The 17,267-nt window shown below is 39.3% G+C and overlaps 1 protein-coding gene across 4 annotated transcripts in view; it reads left to right on the forward strand.

Annotated features, from left to right (window-relative positions):
* The window catches only part of odf2a (outer dense fiber of sperm tails 2a), a 37,157-nt gene extending 30,792 nt beyond the window's left edge, over positions 1–6,365 (forward strand). For all 4 annotated transcript variants that reach the window (XM_072565980.1, XM_072565981.1, XM_072565979.1 and 1 more), the window contains exon 20: positions 244–6,365. In XM_072565980.1, the coding sequence (XP_072422081.1) occupies positions 244–417 (174 nt within the window). In that variant the 3' untranslated portion in view covers positions 418–6,365. The remainder of the gene's footprint in view (positions 1–243) is intronic.
* Positions 6,366–17,267: the final 10,902 nt, after the last annotated feature.

Genomic DNA, 17,267 nt, shown 5'->3' on the forward strand with positions numbered 1-17,267 from the left:
GTAATTCCAACTAGTTGAATAGGCCTAGAAGCATTTGCATTTCACCATGGATATTACAAGTATAATTTCCTGGTCCCTCAGTAACTTCAGGTGAGGTGAAAGGGTGGGGGATGGAAATAAGAGCAGGTTACTTAACAGCCTGCACAACTACTTTCATAGCTAAATGTATGATGATGTATTTATCTTACTGACTGCTGAAAGTGTAATTGTGTCAAATCCATTTTATGCAAAATTACTTCTTAGGCTGAGAGGCGTTTCCAGAGCCGCTTACAAGACCTGAAGGATCGTCTGGAGCAGTCGGAATGCACCAACCGTAGCATGCAGAACTATGTCCAGTTCCTCAAATCTTCATACGCAAATGTATTTGGTGATACTGCTTTAACAAGCTCTCCACTCCAATCTAGATCACCTCTCTGAGAATTTCTTGCAGTATCAACAAGTGAACTCACTGAATTTTACTTCTGCTTTTATTCTTTTTAAGGATCTGGCGCTATAAACATTCTTAAAAAGCATACACGTGAAGCACATTCTTATGAACTGGTTAATATTATAAATAATACAGATTCCCAAGGGCAGTAATCACTCCAGCCTCAAGTAAAACTCATTCGAAGTTTAAAAAAAAACTTGTCAAATGAGTCCAGTCATAGGTTTCCAACTATATATAATTAATATGTGAATTATTCTGGATAGTCCCCAGTTTCAGATCAGTGTTTGCAGAATTGATAATGCCCTAATATTTTATTAGAATTGTGCTATGTTCATTTATTCGTAAATTACTTTGCATGGCATACTGACTGTGGGTAACAGGATCTACTTACCTTGTTTTTAATCTTTCAGATCTAAGTGTTCGATTTGCAGCAAACTTGCATTCCGAATGCTGCTGTGATTTATTGCTTGCATTCTTTTTTCTACTAAGCCAATGAGTCTGTTGGCAGTTCAACTAAACTTAAGTTGAGGGAAGGATATGGTTGTTAGATTGGAGTAGGAGGATTTATTGTTCCTTAGCCATTCCTTAGTATGTCTCAAATCGGTGCCTCAAGTTCTTTGATTTTTATTTTGGCATCTGGCCAGCTGTCTCTCCTGTTCCCCTCTTCCATTTCATCCAGTAGCCACATCTATTTCAAGTTTTGCTTGCTTGGTATCTCTCCACAATTACATATCATTTTACACGTTGCACCTCAAGATTCAATTTCTATTAATTTGAACTGAAGAAAACTTGAACTGACCGTAATTCCCTACTATTCATCTACAGCAAGTCAGGACATCAATTCATTTAAAAAGTCCTTATTTACGATATTTCTGCAAGTTACAAATATCCATTGGAACATTCCCAATTGCAACTTTCAAAATTGTCTTTTAAAATACATGAACTTGTAAGATTAACACTGAGGTCAGGAAGAATAATCTTGTGGTCATGGATAAGCTTCTATAATGGAAACTACTAGTGAGTTCCCTTATCTTCTAATACTTCAAACTACTGCAGCATAGAATTTTTCTGGTTCCGTTTTCTGTTTGTCTCAGTTATTATATACTTTAATTACTTTTCTGGTTGACTGCTTGTATTAAAACAAATTAGTCAGAAACTCCATCCATTCGATGAATATGTATTTTAGAAAATGTATTTATTTTTAATTTATGTAAACAAAGAGCCATGTTTGAATGTGCAATAGTCCTTGTTGCACTTAGCCTTGGGGTATGCAGATACTGCAGAAAAGGTCTGGTCTAACCCTCAGTGCCAACTTACTTCAGTTTGTTAAACATGAGAGAAGTCACCAAAAGTGTCAATGTAAATTACTTTGTAATGTTCTGATTTTCTGAAGTTCAACTAACTTTGAAACCCTAGATATTTTTGGATCCATTTAATAATTTATAATACAAATACTGGATCACATCTTCTGTGCTGACTACAGTCTCTTTCTGTGTCATGATTATACTTTCACACTCCTAGTTGATGTGACTCATCTCTTGTAGGATGGCCTTGGGCTGAGGTTCAGTGGGCCTTAGAACACCTCTGTCCAAATCTGTTGTGTATCTGAGAGAGAACCACCCACTGGGGTGGCACTGTGGCTCAGTGGTTAGCACTGCTTCTCACAGCACCAGGGACCTAATTTTAATTCCAGCCCCAGGTGACTGTTTGCACATTCTCTTCAAGTCTGAGTGGGTTTCCTCCAGATGCTTTGGTTTCCTCTCTCAGTCCAAAGATATGCAAGTTTGATGGATTGGTCATGGGAAATTTCCCATAATGTACAGGGACTTGCGGGCTAGGTGGGTTACACATGGGAAATGCAGGGTTACAGGAATAGGGTAGGAGGGTGGGTCAGTGTGGATATCGATGGGCTGAATGGCCTGTTTCCATACTATAGAGCTTCTATAAAAAGGGATAGGTTTTCATGCCAAAATCTACTGTGATCTCGAAAGGCCCATTTGGCAAATTGTTCGGCCAAGAAATGCCGTGGACTTAAGCCCCTATTGCTGAGGAAATGTTGATTTAAATCTTGATTACACTGGATTTGAAATAAATGATTTTTTTTTCCCAAGTTATTGGAGAAAATGATTATCTGAAGCACTGGTTGGTGGATGATTCTCCCATTTATTTTAAAGTAATGAATCCTTCTGCATGTTTGGAAAATCAAATAGTACTTCTGTTGAATTTGAGATTGAAAATATTACTAAATAACCATTCCATAATATTGAATTTAGGTTGACAGAAATAACGAATGAGTTCTATATGTATACACATTTGTAAATTTACAATTCAGTTCTAATCCTCAGATCTATTGATCTATATAAACCAGAACTATAGTGAGTTGTACCACATCAATCCATGAACATGCCAATAAATCTCCAGTTAAATTTAGGGTGGGGTGAGGGGGAATTGAGTCTGAAATGGTACAACTCACTCAAGTGATACAAGCGGGTGTATCAGTACATTGACAACTAACTCAGATTCCACTGTGTTCAAATGTCAATAGTCTTTTAACAACTTTCACCAGTAACACATTCCCCTGAGTATGTACTTCATACAGTTCATTCTAGTCATTTTTAATTGCTAGTGTCTGAATATAATGTGGCTTGATGTTCTTTGAAAGTTACTGTTCGGGAACATTTTAAAACCCATGACATTGCTGTGATGTTTATCAGCACATTTTGCTCCTTTCCCCTAAAGGTTACTGCTCCCATCTGAAGCTCAGATAACTTAAAATTGCTTGAAAAATTCATAATTCTGAACTGTGGCTTTCTTTGTGTTTTGTATTCCTAAAACAATCAATCTCTATGAATTAGTCTACAAAAGACCCAGTCTGGAGATGATGAAAACACTAGTGTTGGAAAGCTTTGGGAGCGATAGCTTTGAGCAGCATGGTAGCTCAGTGGTTAGCCTGACAGCACCAGGCAACGGGTTCAATTTCAGGCTCAGGCGACTGTATGGAGTTTGCATATTCTCCCTGTGTCTGCGTGGATTTCCTCCCAGGTGCTCCAGTTTCCTCCCCCAGTCCAAAGATGTGCCATGCTAAATTGCCCATAGTGTTTCGGGGTGTGTAGATTAGTATGTTAGTCAGGGGAAATGTAGAGTAATAGGATAGGGGAATGGGTCTGGGTGGGTTACTCTTCGGAGGGTAGGTGTGGACTTGTTGGGCCAAATGGCCTGTTTCCACACTCTGTGGATTCTATGATTCCATGAAAGCCAACGGATCTTCACAAATGACTCTCCACTTACTCTAAGTCATTCCCTTACTCTTTTTAATCCAGTGTTGCACATCATTGCTTCACCTCCCAAGATGCACTTCTGTATCTGACCGAAGAGGTTTATGTGCCACAGGTCAACTGCTTGTTGTCATTTCCTAACCCATGCATGTCTCATTTGGCAAAGTAGGCTACAGTTGATCTGGCTTAGATTACAAGCTCTGCATGTAGGAAATTACACACAGACCCATAACCTCCCACTCTGTTGTGCATTGACATGCTGATTTGCTGTGACTTAAGTACTGCTCTGCAGTTTGTGAGAGAAAAAAATAGCAATTCAAATACCATAATAAAAATGAAGAACTGTAGATGCTATAAATCTGAAACAAAAACAAACTGCTGAAGAAACTCATCAGTGGGTCTGGCAGCACCTGTGGAGAGAGAAACAAAGTTAATGTTTTGAGTCCAGTGACTCTTCATCAGAGCTCTGTTGCCAGACCTGTTCAGTTTCCCCAGCACTTTGTATTTGAGTTAAAACAATGTGATAGTCAGACTTTTTTAAAAAACATTTCCATTTATTTTGAAATTTTGACTCTGAGTCAGAGTTGTACAGCACAGAAACAGATCCTTTAGTCCAACTCACCCATGCCAACCAGCTATCCAAAATAATCCAGACCCATTTCCAGCATTTGGCCCATATCCCTCTAAACCCCTCTTATTGGTATATCCATCCAGATGCCTTTAAAAATATTGTAATTATATCAGTCTCCACCACTTGCTCTGGCAGTTCATTTCATACATGGATCAACCTCTGTGTTGAAAGGTTGCCTCTTTGGTCCCTTTTAAATCATTCCCCTTAAACCTCATTTTGTACTTTTCAAAAATAAGACTTTTATTCTTCAAATTAAAGTTTGCAAATTTCAACTGTGAGCAGGGGTTGGGTCATGGTTTTGAAGCAAACTCTTGAGAATGTTGCTTTCCTGAGAGTGAACAGGTGATTACTTCCATCCTTGTTGTAACTGCAAAGTGATTCAAATGGCACAGGCCACTCAAATATTCTGCTATACTTTGGAAATGATCCTTTTTACTCACGCAGAAATAATAGTGTAGCAGTACTGAGGAACTGATTGAGTTGTGTGTAGCTTGAAACCCTGTAATACCTTAGTTACTTTTCTTGCATTAATAACGCCTTTTGTGAAAGTGCTTTGAACACCAAAAATTTCTTCACACCTTCTATTTTAAAAAGAAAGTGTACACAATTTATATCTGCTTTGATCATCAACATAGCATCTATTATGCAGCGGTGAATTTTATTTTGGAAAACGAAAGCCCAGTCATATGTTCCAGAAACATGTAGAAGGAAGTTGTCTCCATGACACCTACTTAACTAGATGAAAGTCTGAAGACATGCTCGTAAATTGAGCATGTTTATGAAATAAATTTTTGTACCAAAAGATTGTGCAGAACAGAGTGCCTGATAGTCCTATTTCTTGATATGTTTTTAAGGTCTTTAAACAATCTAATATAAAATAAGAACAACTGAAAAGAGAGACATGTTTTGAAGGCTTTTTGTCTTGCAATCATTGGGAGATATACAAGAATGCCATTTTTTCTTTAACAATTTATACTAAAGAAGAAACTGGTTGGCTATTTGACTTTGGCCAAGTTGTTGCCTTGATAAAAGCAGATGGGAAAAAATTACTCCCCAGACTAGAAATAAAAATCATTTGAAATTTAGCATTCTTGTGTTTTATCCTGATCCATGCAAGATGAAACATTTTGGCAACATGTTTTTTCTTTTCAGCACTACTCACATTCTGTACAACCAAGTGACTGGCTGCAATAACATCTGTTTAAAAATGTTTAAAAAGTCAGTCATGTCAATTAGTGTCTCCATGCCAGAATCTCTATTTTAAAAGAATTATTTCCAAGGCCAAAAGATAGAAAAGGATTTCAATGGGATTATTTTCTTTTGTTTAATCTGCCTGCAGATTGGAGGGAATAGATTTCCACATTTGAAAGATTTTACATATGACTTGAAGTTATCAATCCTTTCCCTATTGTGTACAATTTTATATCCCCCTCTATAATACAACCTTTCTAATATCTCCATTGTACAGTGCAAAGCCCAAGTGTTTCTAGTCTTTCCTTGTAACTTCAACTTCTTCACAAGGGATTTGCTTTACATGGACCTAAAGTTCCATGTAATGGTACAGGGTCTCCATTTGGCTCAATGTCAGGTCTGTGCTTGTACTCTACAGGAGCCTCATCTGTCTTTTTGTCTTTCCATCAGCACAGAGGCTAATTGATAATCACTTTGTCCTTCTATGGTATGCTGAGTGGTTCATTCTTAGAAAATACAATGTATAATAGATTCAGATTTTATGTTCATTTTTAAATTGACATCAATTACAGTCATGGCTCTATTCAATCATGGAATAAGCCCCTATGTAATGATTTTGGAAACTATTTTCAGTCCAATGTACTCTGGTGCTTTGATTGAACATTTTATAAATTCCTTAAAATACTGCTTTTAAATTTTCAGGGTGAAATATTGTGAGAATTTGTAAATACAATTTTTATACTTTTTATATACTTTTTTAAATATTTGGAAATGTTTATTATATGCAATATATAATCTATTTGTTTCTTATTGTAGGCATTTTAATAAAAGTGGCCAATTTGCTCGAAAGTCAATAAATTTGTCAATTTGTATCTTTTAAAAGAAATTGTGATTTTGTCATCCTTTTCCTTGAATCATGGAACTGGTGCAGCACAGAAGGAGGCAGTTTGGCCTGTCATACCATTGCCAGCTCTCTGCAAGAGTAACTCTGACCCATTTTCCTGCCCACTTACCCCACCCCCACCCCACCCCTCTTCTTCTCACCACTATTGTTACCAATGCCTGATCTGAAAGGCATAATTGAACACACCCCTATCACACTCTCAGTTTGTTCCAGATCACGGGTGGCACAGTGGTTAGCACTGCTGCCTCGCAGCGCCGGAGATCCGGGTTCAATTCCCGCCTCAGGCGACTGACTGTGTGGAGTTTGCACGTTCTCCCCGTGTCTGCGTGGGTTTCCTCCGGGTGCTCCGGTTTCCTCCCACAGTCCAAAGATGTGCAGGTCAGGTGAATTGGCCAGGCTAAATTGCCCGTAGTGGTAGGTAAGGGGTAGATGTAGATGTAGGGGTATGGGTGGGTTACGCTTCGGCGGGGCGGTGTGGACTTGTTGGGCCGAAGGGCCTGTTTCCACACTGTAAGTAATCTAATCTAATCTAATAACCAGATGCAGATAGTTGGTTTGGGACGTTTAAGAGTCTCTCACACTGTGAATTTTTCATTTCATTAACAAATTATAGGAAATGATTTTGTGCCCTCTGGGTTGCTAGTTCAGTATTATGACTAGCATACCTAATTTTTCTTCAGCACATCATTATGGCATGTGGAAATTGGGTGGCAAAATAATTAGAATGCTGACTTTTTCGCACCAACTTTAATACAGAAGGGTGTTCATTTTTCCTCCTTGCACCCTTTTCTCACTTCAATTTGTTTTTGTCCACCTATGTCCTTATCACTCCCCAGCTCTGTATTCCTTATGATTACTACAATCCTCTGATCTGCATATTCCTCCAGTTCTGGCCATTGGTGGATGTGCCTTCAGCTTCCTTGACCCAAATCTCAACAATCTTATCCCTCTTTCACCTCTCAAAAAAATCTTAAAATTTATCCCTTTATCGACGTGATTGATCATCTGTTCCAATATAATCCGAACTAGCTGTATGTGAAATATTGTATCATAATCACTCCTGCGAATCAGCTTGGGATGTTTTACTACAATGAAGCTGTTACACCAATGCAAGGTGTAGTTAGCGATTATCAAATGATGGTTACACTGCATATGACAGTTAAATTCACCTTTTCAAAACAATAATTAAACACTACTTGCATCTTCTGTGCACCTCCAGAATTTGATGAATGCTACTTTTGTTTCTGGTTAATCTAAATGCATTTTCTTCAGATCAAGCTACCCAAGACCTTTGCAGCTATACATAAAATCTCAAATTGTTCCTTTGCATACGGAATTCTGGTTTTCAGTTTCAAAATATTTTTGCATTATTAAGAAGTACAGCATCCTGCTTTGTTCACGTTGAAATTCTGATTTAATGACTGTGATTCGATACAGACCATGTGTATATTGATCCCTCTCCCAGCACTTGATATTGAAAATGACCCAGTAATCCATGTGCATATTTGTGATGCCTCGAGGGATCAGTCTTTTGAGTATAGAGAATTTAATCTAGTTAAGGATTCTTATAGCATTTCTGGAACACAATCAAAACTTCCTCCCGTTTTCAAACAAAACAATTTTTAATCACCTGCTCAACATAATGAAACATTCTGACAGATGCAACACAAGCAGCAAGTAATGGCAAGAAAAGGGGAAATGGGTGAAGGCACAGTTGAAGAGACAGGTTTTGAGGAGAGAAATCCACCAATGTCATTTATTGTATCCGTTGCTCCCGATGCGGGCTCCTCTGCATTGGTGAGACTGAACACCTCCTAGCAGAGCACTTTAGGGAACATCTCCGGGACACCCACACCAATCAACCACACTGCCCCGTGGCCCAACATTTCAATTCCCCCTCCCACTCTGCCAAGGACATGCAGGTCCTGGGCCTCCTCCACCGCCATTCCCTCACCACCCGATGCTTGGAGGAAGAACGCCTCATGTTGTACCTCTGAACACTTCAACCCCTTGGCATCAATATGGATTTCACCAGTTTCCTCATTTCCCCTTCCCCCACCTCACCTCAACTCTAACCTTCCAGCTCAGCACCGCCCTCATGACCTGTCCTACCTGCCTATCTTCCTTTCCACCTATCCACTCCACCCTCCCCTCTGACCTATCACCTCCATCCCCACCCCCATTCACCTATTGTACTCTATGCTACTTTCTCCCCACCCCCACCCTCCTCTCATTTATCTCTCTACTCTGCAGGCACCCTGCCTCTACTCCTGATGAAGGGCTTTTGCCCGAAACATCAATTTTCCTGCTCCTCGGATGCTGTCTGACCTGCTGTGCTTTTCCAACACCAACATAATCTAGACTCTGGTTTCCAGCATTTGCAGTCCTTGTTTTTATCTAGGTTTTGAGGAGGTTTACTCAAGCACTTAAGAAAAACATCAGTGTGTGAGAGGGATTGAGGAAAAGAGTTCAAGTGAGAGACTGCAACCAAACTCTCAGAAGAAAAAGAGGTGAGGTTCAAAGTGATCAGTGCGCAGAGGGGCTAATGAAATACATGTCATTTAAATGCTATCCCAACACCTCCAAAGGCAAGCAAACAAACTCCAGGAGAAAGCAGTAACCATTATCTGAAAGTGGTACGGCAAGTTTCCACAGCCATTTTTTATTATCAGAATTATATAGGTTTCCTAAGCCTTTTCTGGTAACTCAGAGACCAGATATCATTCTAATCCCTTGACCTTTGAGCCCTCAGTAATTATTGTAATGTCCCCAGCACTTGAGACCAAAGTCAAACATTCCATTCTCAAATATATAAGCTGAGTATCGTTTTTAATCGTTTTATATTGAGATGCCCAAACTTCATAAATCCATTTGAGCCACACACCATCGCGCTTCTGTATTCCATGATTTTGGTTATATTATCAGCAAAGAGCTACTCTTTTCCTGAGATAACCAAAACTTTTCTTTCAAAACTTAGAATGTGTCTGTTTTCATAGTTTGATCCCTCAGCTCATTTCCATTACTTACAGGAGCCCATATCAAAGATACCCCAGGAATGGGTCAATATTTGCATGGGATTATAGAACCTCTTGGTAATTCCTTTATGGTTAATGGTATTTTCTTACCTGGGCACCAACTGGACTGTGGCACTTTTTACCTGGGTATAGGCTTTATTTGCTCTTTCATGAGATATGGACATACCTAACATTGAAGTATTTTCCTAATTGACCATGACGTGAGTGGCTTGCTCAACCTTTTCAAAGTGACAGTTAAGAGTCCACCACATTGCTGTTGGTCTGGAGTCATGTGAAGAGTGTACCAGGCAAGTACAGCAGATTTCATTCACTAAAAGACATTAATGAACTCAATGGAGGTTTTTACAACAATTGATGACAGTTGACATAGTTATCATTACTGAGGCTAGCATTTGAGTTCCAGCTTTATCAATTGAAACTAAATTCCATCAGCTGTTGTGCTGGGATTTTAACCTGTATCCCCAGAGCAGTAGCCTAAGCTTTTGAATTACAAGTCCAGTGACATTACTGCTGTACTTCTCCAGCAGGGACAGAAATCACCAGACCTGAGCACAGTGGGCCCCATTGAGCCTTAGACATCAGTTGCTGGTCCCTGATGTACCTCTCTATCCTGGGTCCGGCCCTTCAATATTTACCTCGGCACCAAAAGGCTATGCCAATAGTCATCTTGATTCCTTTGTACTGTTGCAATATTGAAGGTCCACTGCATATGTTAAGATAACTTCAGGGGTTCTTGAGAATAGAACAAACCCTGCCTGGAATATGCTAATATTTATGGTGGGTCCTGACATTCAAGTTTTGAAAATTGTTGCAATATATGATAGTCTATGAAGGGTTAAAGGATCTAACTTCCAAATCCCACCTCTTTGACACTGCAGTGGTGGCAGTTGCCTTTAAAAAGGCTGTGGCATCCTCATGCTGCATCTGACTTCCGTGTGACTTCCCAAGCCCTGGTATGGTAGAGTACCCAACTAAATGAATATCATGATTTGTGTGGGGGTCATGAGATCCAAAATGCAGCACTTGTATGTCCTGTCTGTGTTGATTCTCTGTGCAATCTTCTGTACACCTGCACCACTCACTGACTGTCCAACAAAGGAAAGCAATGTATCCACGGCTGATCTTTTGGAGGTGAGTTTAAGTTAACTGATATAATTTTTTAAAGCTCATTATACTTTTCTGTTCTAATATTGGTCTTTACAAGAAAGAATTTGCATTTCCTTCGCACCTTTCAACACTTTGTAATGTCTCGAAGCACTTCCCAGCTTAAAAGATATTTTTTAAGGTGTAGTCACTTTACAGAGAGCTCATACATTTCCCTGTGATACTGATGCTATTATATCTGATTTCTGTGGACCAGTGGCTCCCCTAACAATTTGCTGCTGGTTTAAAGATTGACAGGGAATCCTACGACTGGATTGCTTTGAACTTTTAGGATGATTGCAAATGTAATTGATCTCATTCCCATGCATTCCATGGAGCGCATCAAAGATTTACCAAACTTGCTCTTGGATTGGCATGACTGATGTGTGAGGACAGACTTAATTGGTTAGAACTACATTCACCGGAATTTAGAAAAATAAGGGGTTTTCATAAAAACCAATAAAATTCTAACAGGACAAGACAGCGTAAACCCAGGAGTCCAGGACCAGTGGTCCCAGTCTAAGGATATGGGATAAGCCACTTAGGACTGAGATGAGAATTTTCCTTCATCCAGAGTGTGGTGAACTTGCAGAATTTTCTGCCACAGAAAATGATTGAGGCTAGAACACTGTTTTCAAGGAGAAGTTAGATATCGTTCTTAGGGAGTGGAGCTGGAAAAGCACAGCAGATCAGGCAGCATCCGAGGAGCAAGAGAATTGATGTTTTAGGCATAAGCCCTGCATCAGGAATAAGGGATCAAAAGGTATGGGGAGAAAAGCAGGAATGATTCTGAGTTGGACAATCAGCCATGATCATATTGATTGGCAGAGCTTGAATGGCCTACACCTCTTTCTGTTTTCTATCTTTCTGTGCATTAAGACATGCTGGACCAGGAATCACTGCAGCACTGAATAATGAATGAACAGGATTTGAAATGAGTTAAGATATATAGCAGCAGAGTTTTGAATGAACTCAAGTTTGCAAAGGTTGAAAGATTAGCTAGGCAAGTATTAGAATAGTCAAGTGTGGAGGTAACATAAGAGCCTCAGCAGCAGAAGAGCTAAGGCAGAGGTAATGGTGCATAATGTTACACAAATGATCTTGACAATGAGGACATAGGGTCATTCAGCACATAAACACGTAAGCATCCATGTTGACCAGCTTTCCCAAACTAAACCAGTCCCCATTTGTCTGTGTTTAGCCCATATCCCTCTAAACCTTTCCTATGAAAGGTTAAAGGACCTAATTTCCCAATCCTGCCTCTTTGACACTGCATTGGTGGCAGTTGCCCTTAACAATGTTTAACGGTTGTAAACTGGTTTAGCAAAAGACAGTCACCACTAGGAAATACAACGTTCAACACCGTCCAGAACATAGCAGTCCATTCAAAACCTTACATATTTACTCCCGGTGTACACTGCTCTATAAGATACATTCCAACTCATCAATGCTTTTGTGACAATACCTCCCAAACCAATGACCTCCATCAACTAAAAGGAAAGGCTAGCAAGCACATGGAACGCAAAAACCTTCAGTTCTGCTCCAAGCCTCAATGTGAGATCTCAAAAGTGACTTATAATCATGTTTTCAAGGATATTTAGAGATTAGCAGGAAATGTTAGCAATGCCCAACATCCAATGAATGACTTAAAAAAAGGGTCAATGCAATGGCTTTTACTTCCCAAAAGCTAATTGGGAAATTAGGGATGTCAGACAAGCAGAATAACAAATTACACCTTGGAAGTTCTGAAAGCTGGTGATTGAGAGTCGACAACTTGTAGAATCTAATGTGTTTTCAGGATGAGATGACCAAAGGGTGCATATAGATGAGAACTAGGAATGGTCCCAGGATAGATCCTTGAGATTCCACAGGTAATGAAACAGGAAAAAGAGCCTTTGCGGGTAATTTTCTGGCTATGACAATAGTAAGGATGGAATGAGGCGAGGATGCTTATCTGGATGATGGTGGAGTGATGTCAGAAATTAGTATGGTCAATAGTTTCGAACATTGAGAAGGATGAAAAATAGCACAGCAACAACAAGTCTACCAATAGTTGTTTTTAAACTTTTTATATGCAATAAATTAACTTTATAACAGTGCACTAGTACATTGACTGAAAGCATGTCCCTTAGATTGGCAGATTTGCATTTTAAAAATTTGTTCATGGGACATGGGCGCTATTGAAAAGGTCAGCACAGGACCATAATTAATTTTGCATTCCTAATTTCCCCAGTGGAAGCGATGGTGAAGTATCTTTTGGAACTGTTGCAGTCCATTTAGAGAAGGTTCAGAGATCCAGCATTTTGATATTGTAAGAACAGATTTCCAAAACAGACGGTGTGTGACTTGGAGAGGAAGTTGCAGGTAGTGGTATTCCCATGCGGCTGCTGCCTCTGTCCTTCCAAATCTAGGACCTCTGCCACCTCAAAGAAACTGTCAAATGAACCAGAGTTGCTGGAGTACATTTTGTGTGTGTACTTCCTGCGATTTGGTAATTTTGTGTGATTACTATCCTATAAAGTTCTTTGGCACATTTTGCTCTATTAAAGATGCTATGTAAATACAATATTTCGTTCGTAATGCTTAATTACACCAATAGATGGCACCTCACATTATTGCGTATTTAAGTCGATTTTTTAAAATCAACTTGTTCAGAGATTTATTCCACACCTTTGGTGCTGGTTGGACTTGATGCTGGGCCTCCTGGATTAGAGGTAGGTGGGAAGGACAAAGTGGAAATTCAAGAGAAAACAATGTGGTTGCATGAAATTTAAAATGAAACAATAGAAATGATGTTTTCAGGCAAGAGATCAGTCAGCATTCAAATGAGAAAGAATATCAACAATCGTTGCCTTTGTAGAATTGAATAGTTATTAAAAATTGAAGTATTTTAATAAGTTATGAAAATGGAGGCAAAAAAGAGGGAGATGATTTGAAAACACTATCATTTCAATCCAGAGACTGTAAATAAGGGAAAATTTTAGCTTTGGTGTGTAAGCTTTTGAATGTTTGTAGGAGAAAGTGAGGACTGCAGATGCTGGAGATCAGAGCTGAAAATGTGTTACTGGAAAAGCGCAGCAGGTCAGGCAGCATCCAAGGAGCAGGAGAATAGACGTTTTGGGCATGAGCCCTTCTTCAGCAAGAGAAACGTCTATTCTCCTGCTCCTTGGATGCTGCCTGACTTGCTGCGCTTTTGAATGTATGTACCCAAGTAGACCATACAATAAAGCTCATGGCAACCTGCACAATTTAAACTGAATTATTTTGCAGCCACTTCCATTTTCTGATATTAAAAGAGCTGGATGTTCCTTCTCGGGTTCATTTCCTAATGACTGGCTTTTTTTTCAAATGTATTCCCAAATATTTCAGCAGGACAATAAGAAATAAAGATTAAATAAGAATTTTTTACATCCAACTGAACTTGAGGGACCTAGTCTTCACAGGCTGAATTGCTCTGTCTCAGGAGTTTTTTTCATTCATTCATTCACAGGATGAGGGCTTTACTAGGTAGACCAGCATTTATTGCCCAGAGGGGAAATACAATCAACCACTTTGCTGTGGGGCTGAAGTCACATATAGGCCAGACTAGGTAAAGATGGCAGTTTCCTTCCCTAAAGGACATTAGTAAACCAAATGGATTTTTCCCAACAAAAGATTCATGGTCATCTCACTCTTCATTCCAAACTTTCCTTAAATTGCAAGGAATTGCACTATCTGCTGTGGTCAGATTTGAACTCGGGTCCCCAGAACATTACCTGGATTAACAGTGCAGTGTATTTACCACGAGGCTGTCACTTCCCACCGGAGTTAGAGGTAGGGTGGGCGTGCTCTCACTTTCAATTCATCATGATCTAGTTCATCTCTCTTGAATAATGCTGCACTATCCCAGTCCCTTAGATAGAAGAAAGTTCTAAAACAAAGGGTGAATAAAATTTTCTAACATATAAACAAAATTGTGCCAAATCTTGCTTGAAAAATACTTGCATGTTTAAGTCATATGTTGTAAATGTGCAAGACTGACAGTGGGTCCAGTTGATTAGATTGTAAGAAATATGCCATGTTTTGAATTTGTTGGTCAGTTAGTTAACATTGCTCCACCATTTTCCTCCAAAATAATCTTTATTTATTGTTAATGCTGTACATCCTATCACCCTTCTAAGTTGTTATTGCATTGAATGCAAAACAAACCATCTTGTAGAAACATACAAAGTAGGAGCAGGGGTAGACCAATTGGCTCATCAAGCCCTCTCTGCCATTCAACATGATCATGGGTGCTCCTCTACCTTAACACTGAAACTCTCACCATACCCTGACACCTTCAGCTTCCAGAAATCTATTAATTTCTTAAATATGTTCAGTTGTACCACAGCCATAACCTGGTGGTGTGATTTTTAACAACGTGCTATGATAGAGAATTGCATAGGTTCACATTTTAATATCTTTTTCTTCTTGCCTTTCCTTCCTGACTCTTTTAATCCAATATTTTTTTCCTGTGCTATTTCTCTTTCTGAATTAAATTTAACTTTTGCTCATCCTTTTTCTTCTCTATTATTGACTCACACCTGCAGCAAGTAATAGGACAAAACTGAAGTTGAGTTGAGATGTTTGGGAAAAACTCAAACTATGAATTAAGCTCCAACAACATCTGGGTCTTCCTCATAACTTTATGCTGCCTAAACTCCATGTGGTAGATTCCAGATGTAATTTCCGTGAAATAGTTTGTTTTAATTTATTTCTAAATGGAGGAATGATGGTGGTTGTCAATTTCCTCTTGGATTCTCCTGCAATTCTACAAGTGTTTCTCCTGAATCTTTGCCCCAGTTCTGGTGAGGACCATCGGGAGAAATCCTGTAGGAAACTCACTTCTGAATTTTCTTTTTCAAATGTATTTATTTTTTACTGACCTGCAACATTTCTGAACGCAACTGCTGTTAATTCACCTTTTATTTCCTGCAAGCCTTTTGGGTATTGGCATACCATTGCTATTGCCGGTAATTCACCAGAGAAATTTGATGGCTTGAACAGTATGATAATCTCCATGGACAATAGGAGCACCTTTTATCTTTATGTTGATCGGTAAGTTTAAAATTCTAGTGCTAAGTTTTCTTCATAAAAATTAACTAAGGGAAGAGCTTTTTGATACTGTGTCTGGGTGGCCATAGTTGGAATTGACACACTTTCTATTCTGGCTGTGACTTGTTGTGTCAATCTGTACAACTGTCTTTCGGGAGAATAGTGATAATTGGGCATGCAAAAAAATTGGGCTGAGAGCAAATTAATGTTACCATCATAGTCTTTTTAAGGTCAGAAAAATCAATTTTTTAGATTAGATTACTTACAGTGTGGAAACAGGCCCTTCGGCCCAACAAGTCCACACCGCCCCGCCGAAGCGTAACCCACCCATACCCCTACATCTACATTTACCCCTTACCTAACACTATGGGAAATTTAGCATGGCCAATTCACCTGGCCTGCACATCTTTGGACTGTGGGAGGAAACCGGAGCACCCGGAGGAAACCCACGCAGACACGGGGAGAACGTGCAAACTCCACACAGTCAGTCGCCTGAGGCGGGAATTGAACCCGGGTCTCAGGCGCTGTGAGGCAGCAGTGCTAGCCACTGTGCCACCGTGCCGCCCGTGAAATTATTAGCTATCTGTCCAATTGCTGGTGATTTTGACACCTCGAACTGTGATGCTAATATGCCAAATGCAGGCTGTTATAGTACAAGAAAATTAAATAATAGTTTAATCCATACTCTTCTGAACAAAAATGATATGCAATATGATTAACTTAACGTATATTCCAACAGTAATTTAGAAGGTAATACACATCCTCAGGTTCCCAACTCTACTGAAGCAAAGGAAAAATCATGAAGTTATTTTTAATTACTTTGCCTTTTGCATTAACAAATAAATCTTGTCATTAACTTTGCATTTTCTCTATTGGTGAACACAGCAAAGATGGAATATGTACAAAAATGGAGATAAACTACTCCAATTACTCTGTCAATGCTTCTAGAGGTTAGTACAGCTTGTTAATGTTTAAATGTCTGGACTTCTTCAAATCTCTCAACCATCCTAAATATAACTTCATTTGGTTCACTACCTTGTGAGATCTCTGTTCTCCTCCAATTCTGGCTTCTTGAGTGTTCCTGATTTTCGTTGCTGCACTATTGGCAGATGTACCATCAGCTGCTTGGGCTCTAAGATCTGGAATGCTATTCCTGAACACATCTCCTCCTTTAAGCCTCTCCTTAAAACACTGCTCTTTGACAAAGCTTTGGGACACTGTCCTTATTATATTGTCATTGTGATTCAGTTTCTCCAAGTTTGGTTATACACCTGTGAGCTGCCTTGGAATATTTTGCTCCTGATAAATGTAAGATGTTGCAGTCATTTCCATTCCTGACACACTCTTCAATCAACAAGTAGCCATCCCCCACACTTGTTAATGACATTTCTCACTTGATTCACTGGTATCTATAACTAGTTTGGGTTTGCATTTCTCTCACCAATACTATCAAAACTACATCCCTCTTTTATTGTTAGAATTTGTTCTAAGTACACAGTAGGTCTAGTCACAATCCAGACTTTTGGCGTACCATTTAGGACAATACTTCAATACAATACTGAGAGTGTTACTGTACTTTGGACAATTT

The sequence above is a fragment of the Chiloscyllium punctatum genome, chromosome 49, assembly GCF_047496795.1.
Source record: "Chiloscyllium punctatum isolate Juve2018m chromosome 49, sChiPun1.3, whole genome shotgun sequence".
NCBI lineage: Eukaryota > Metazoa > Chordata > Chondrichthyes > Orectolobiformes > Hemiscylliidae > Chiloscyllium > Chiloscyllium punctatum.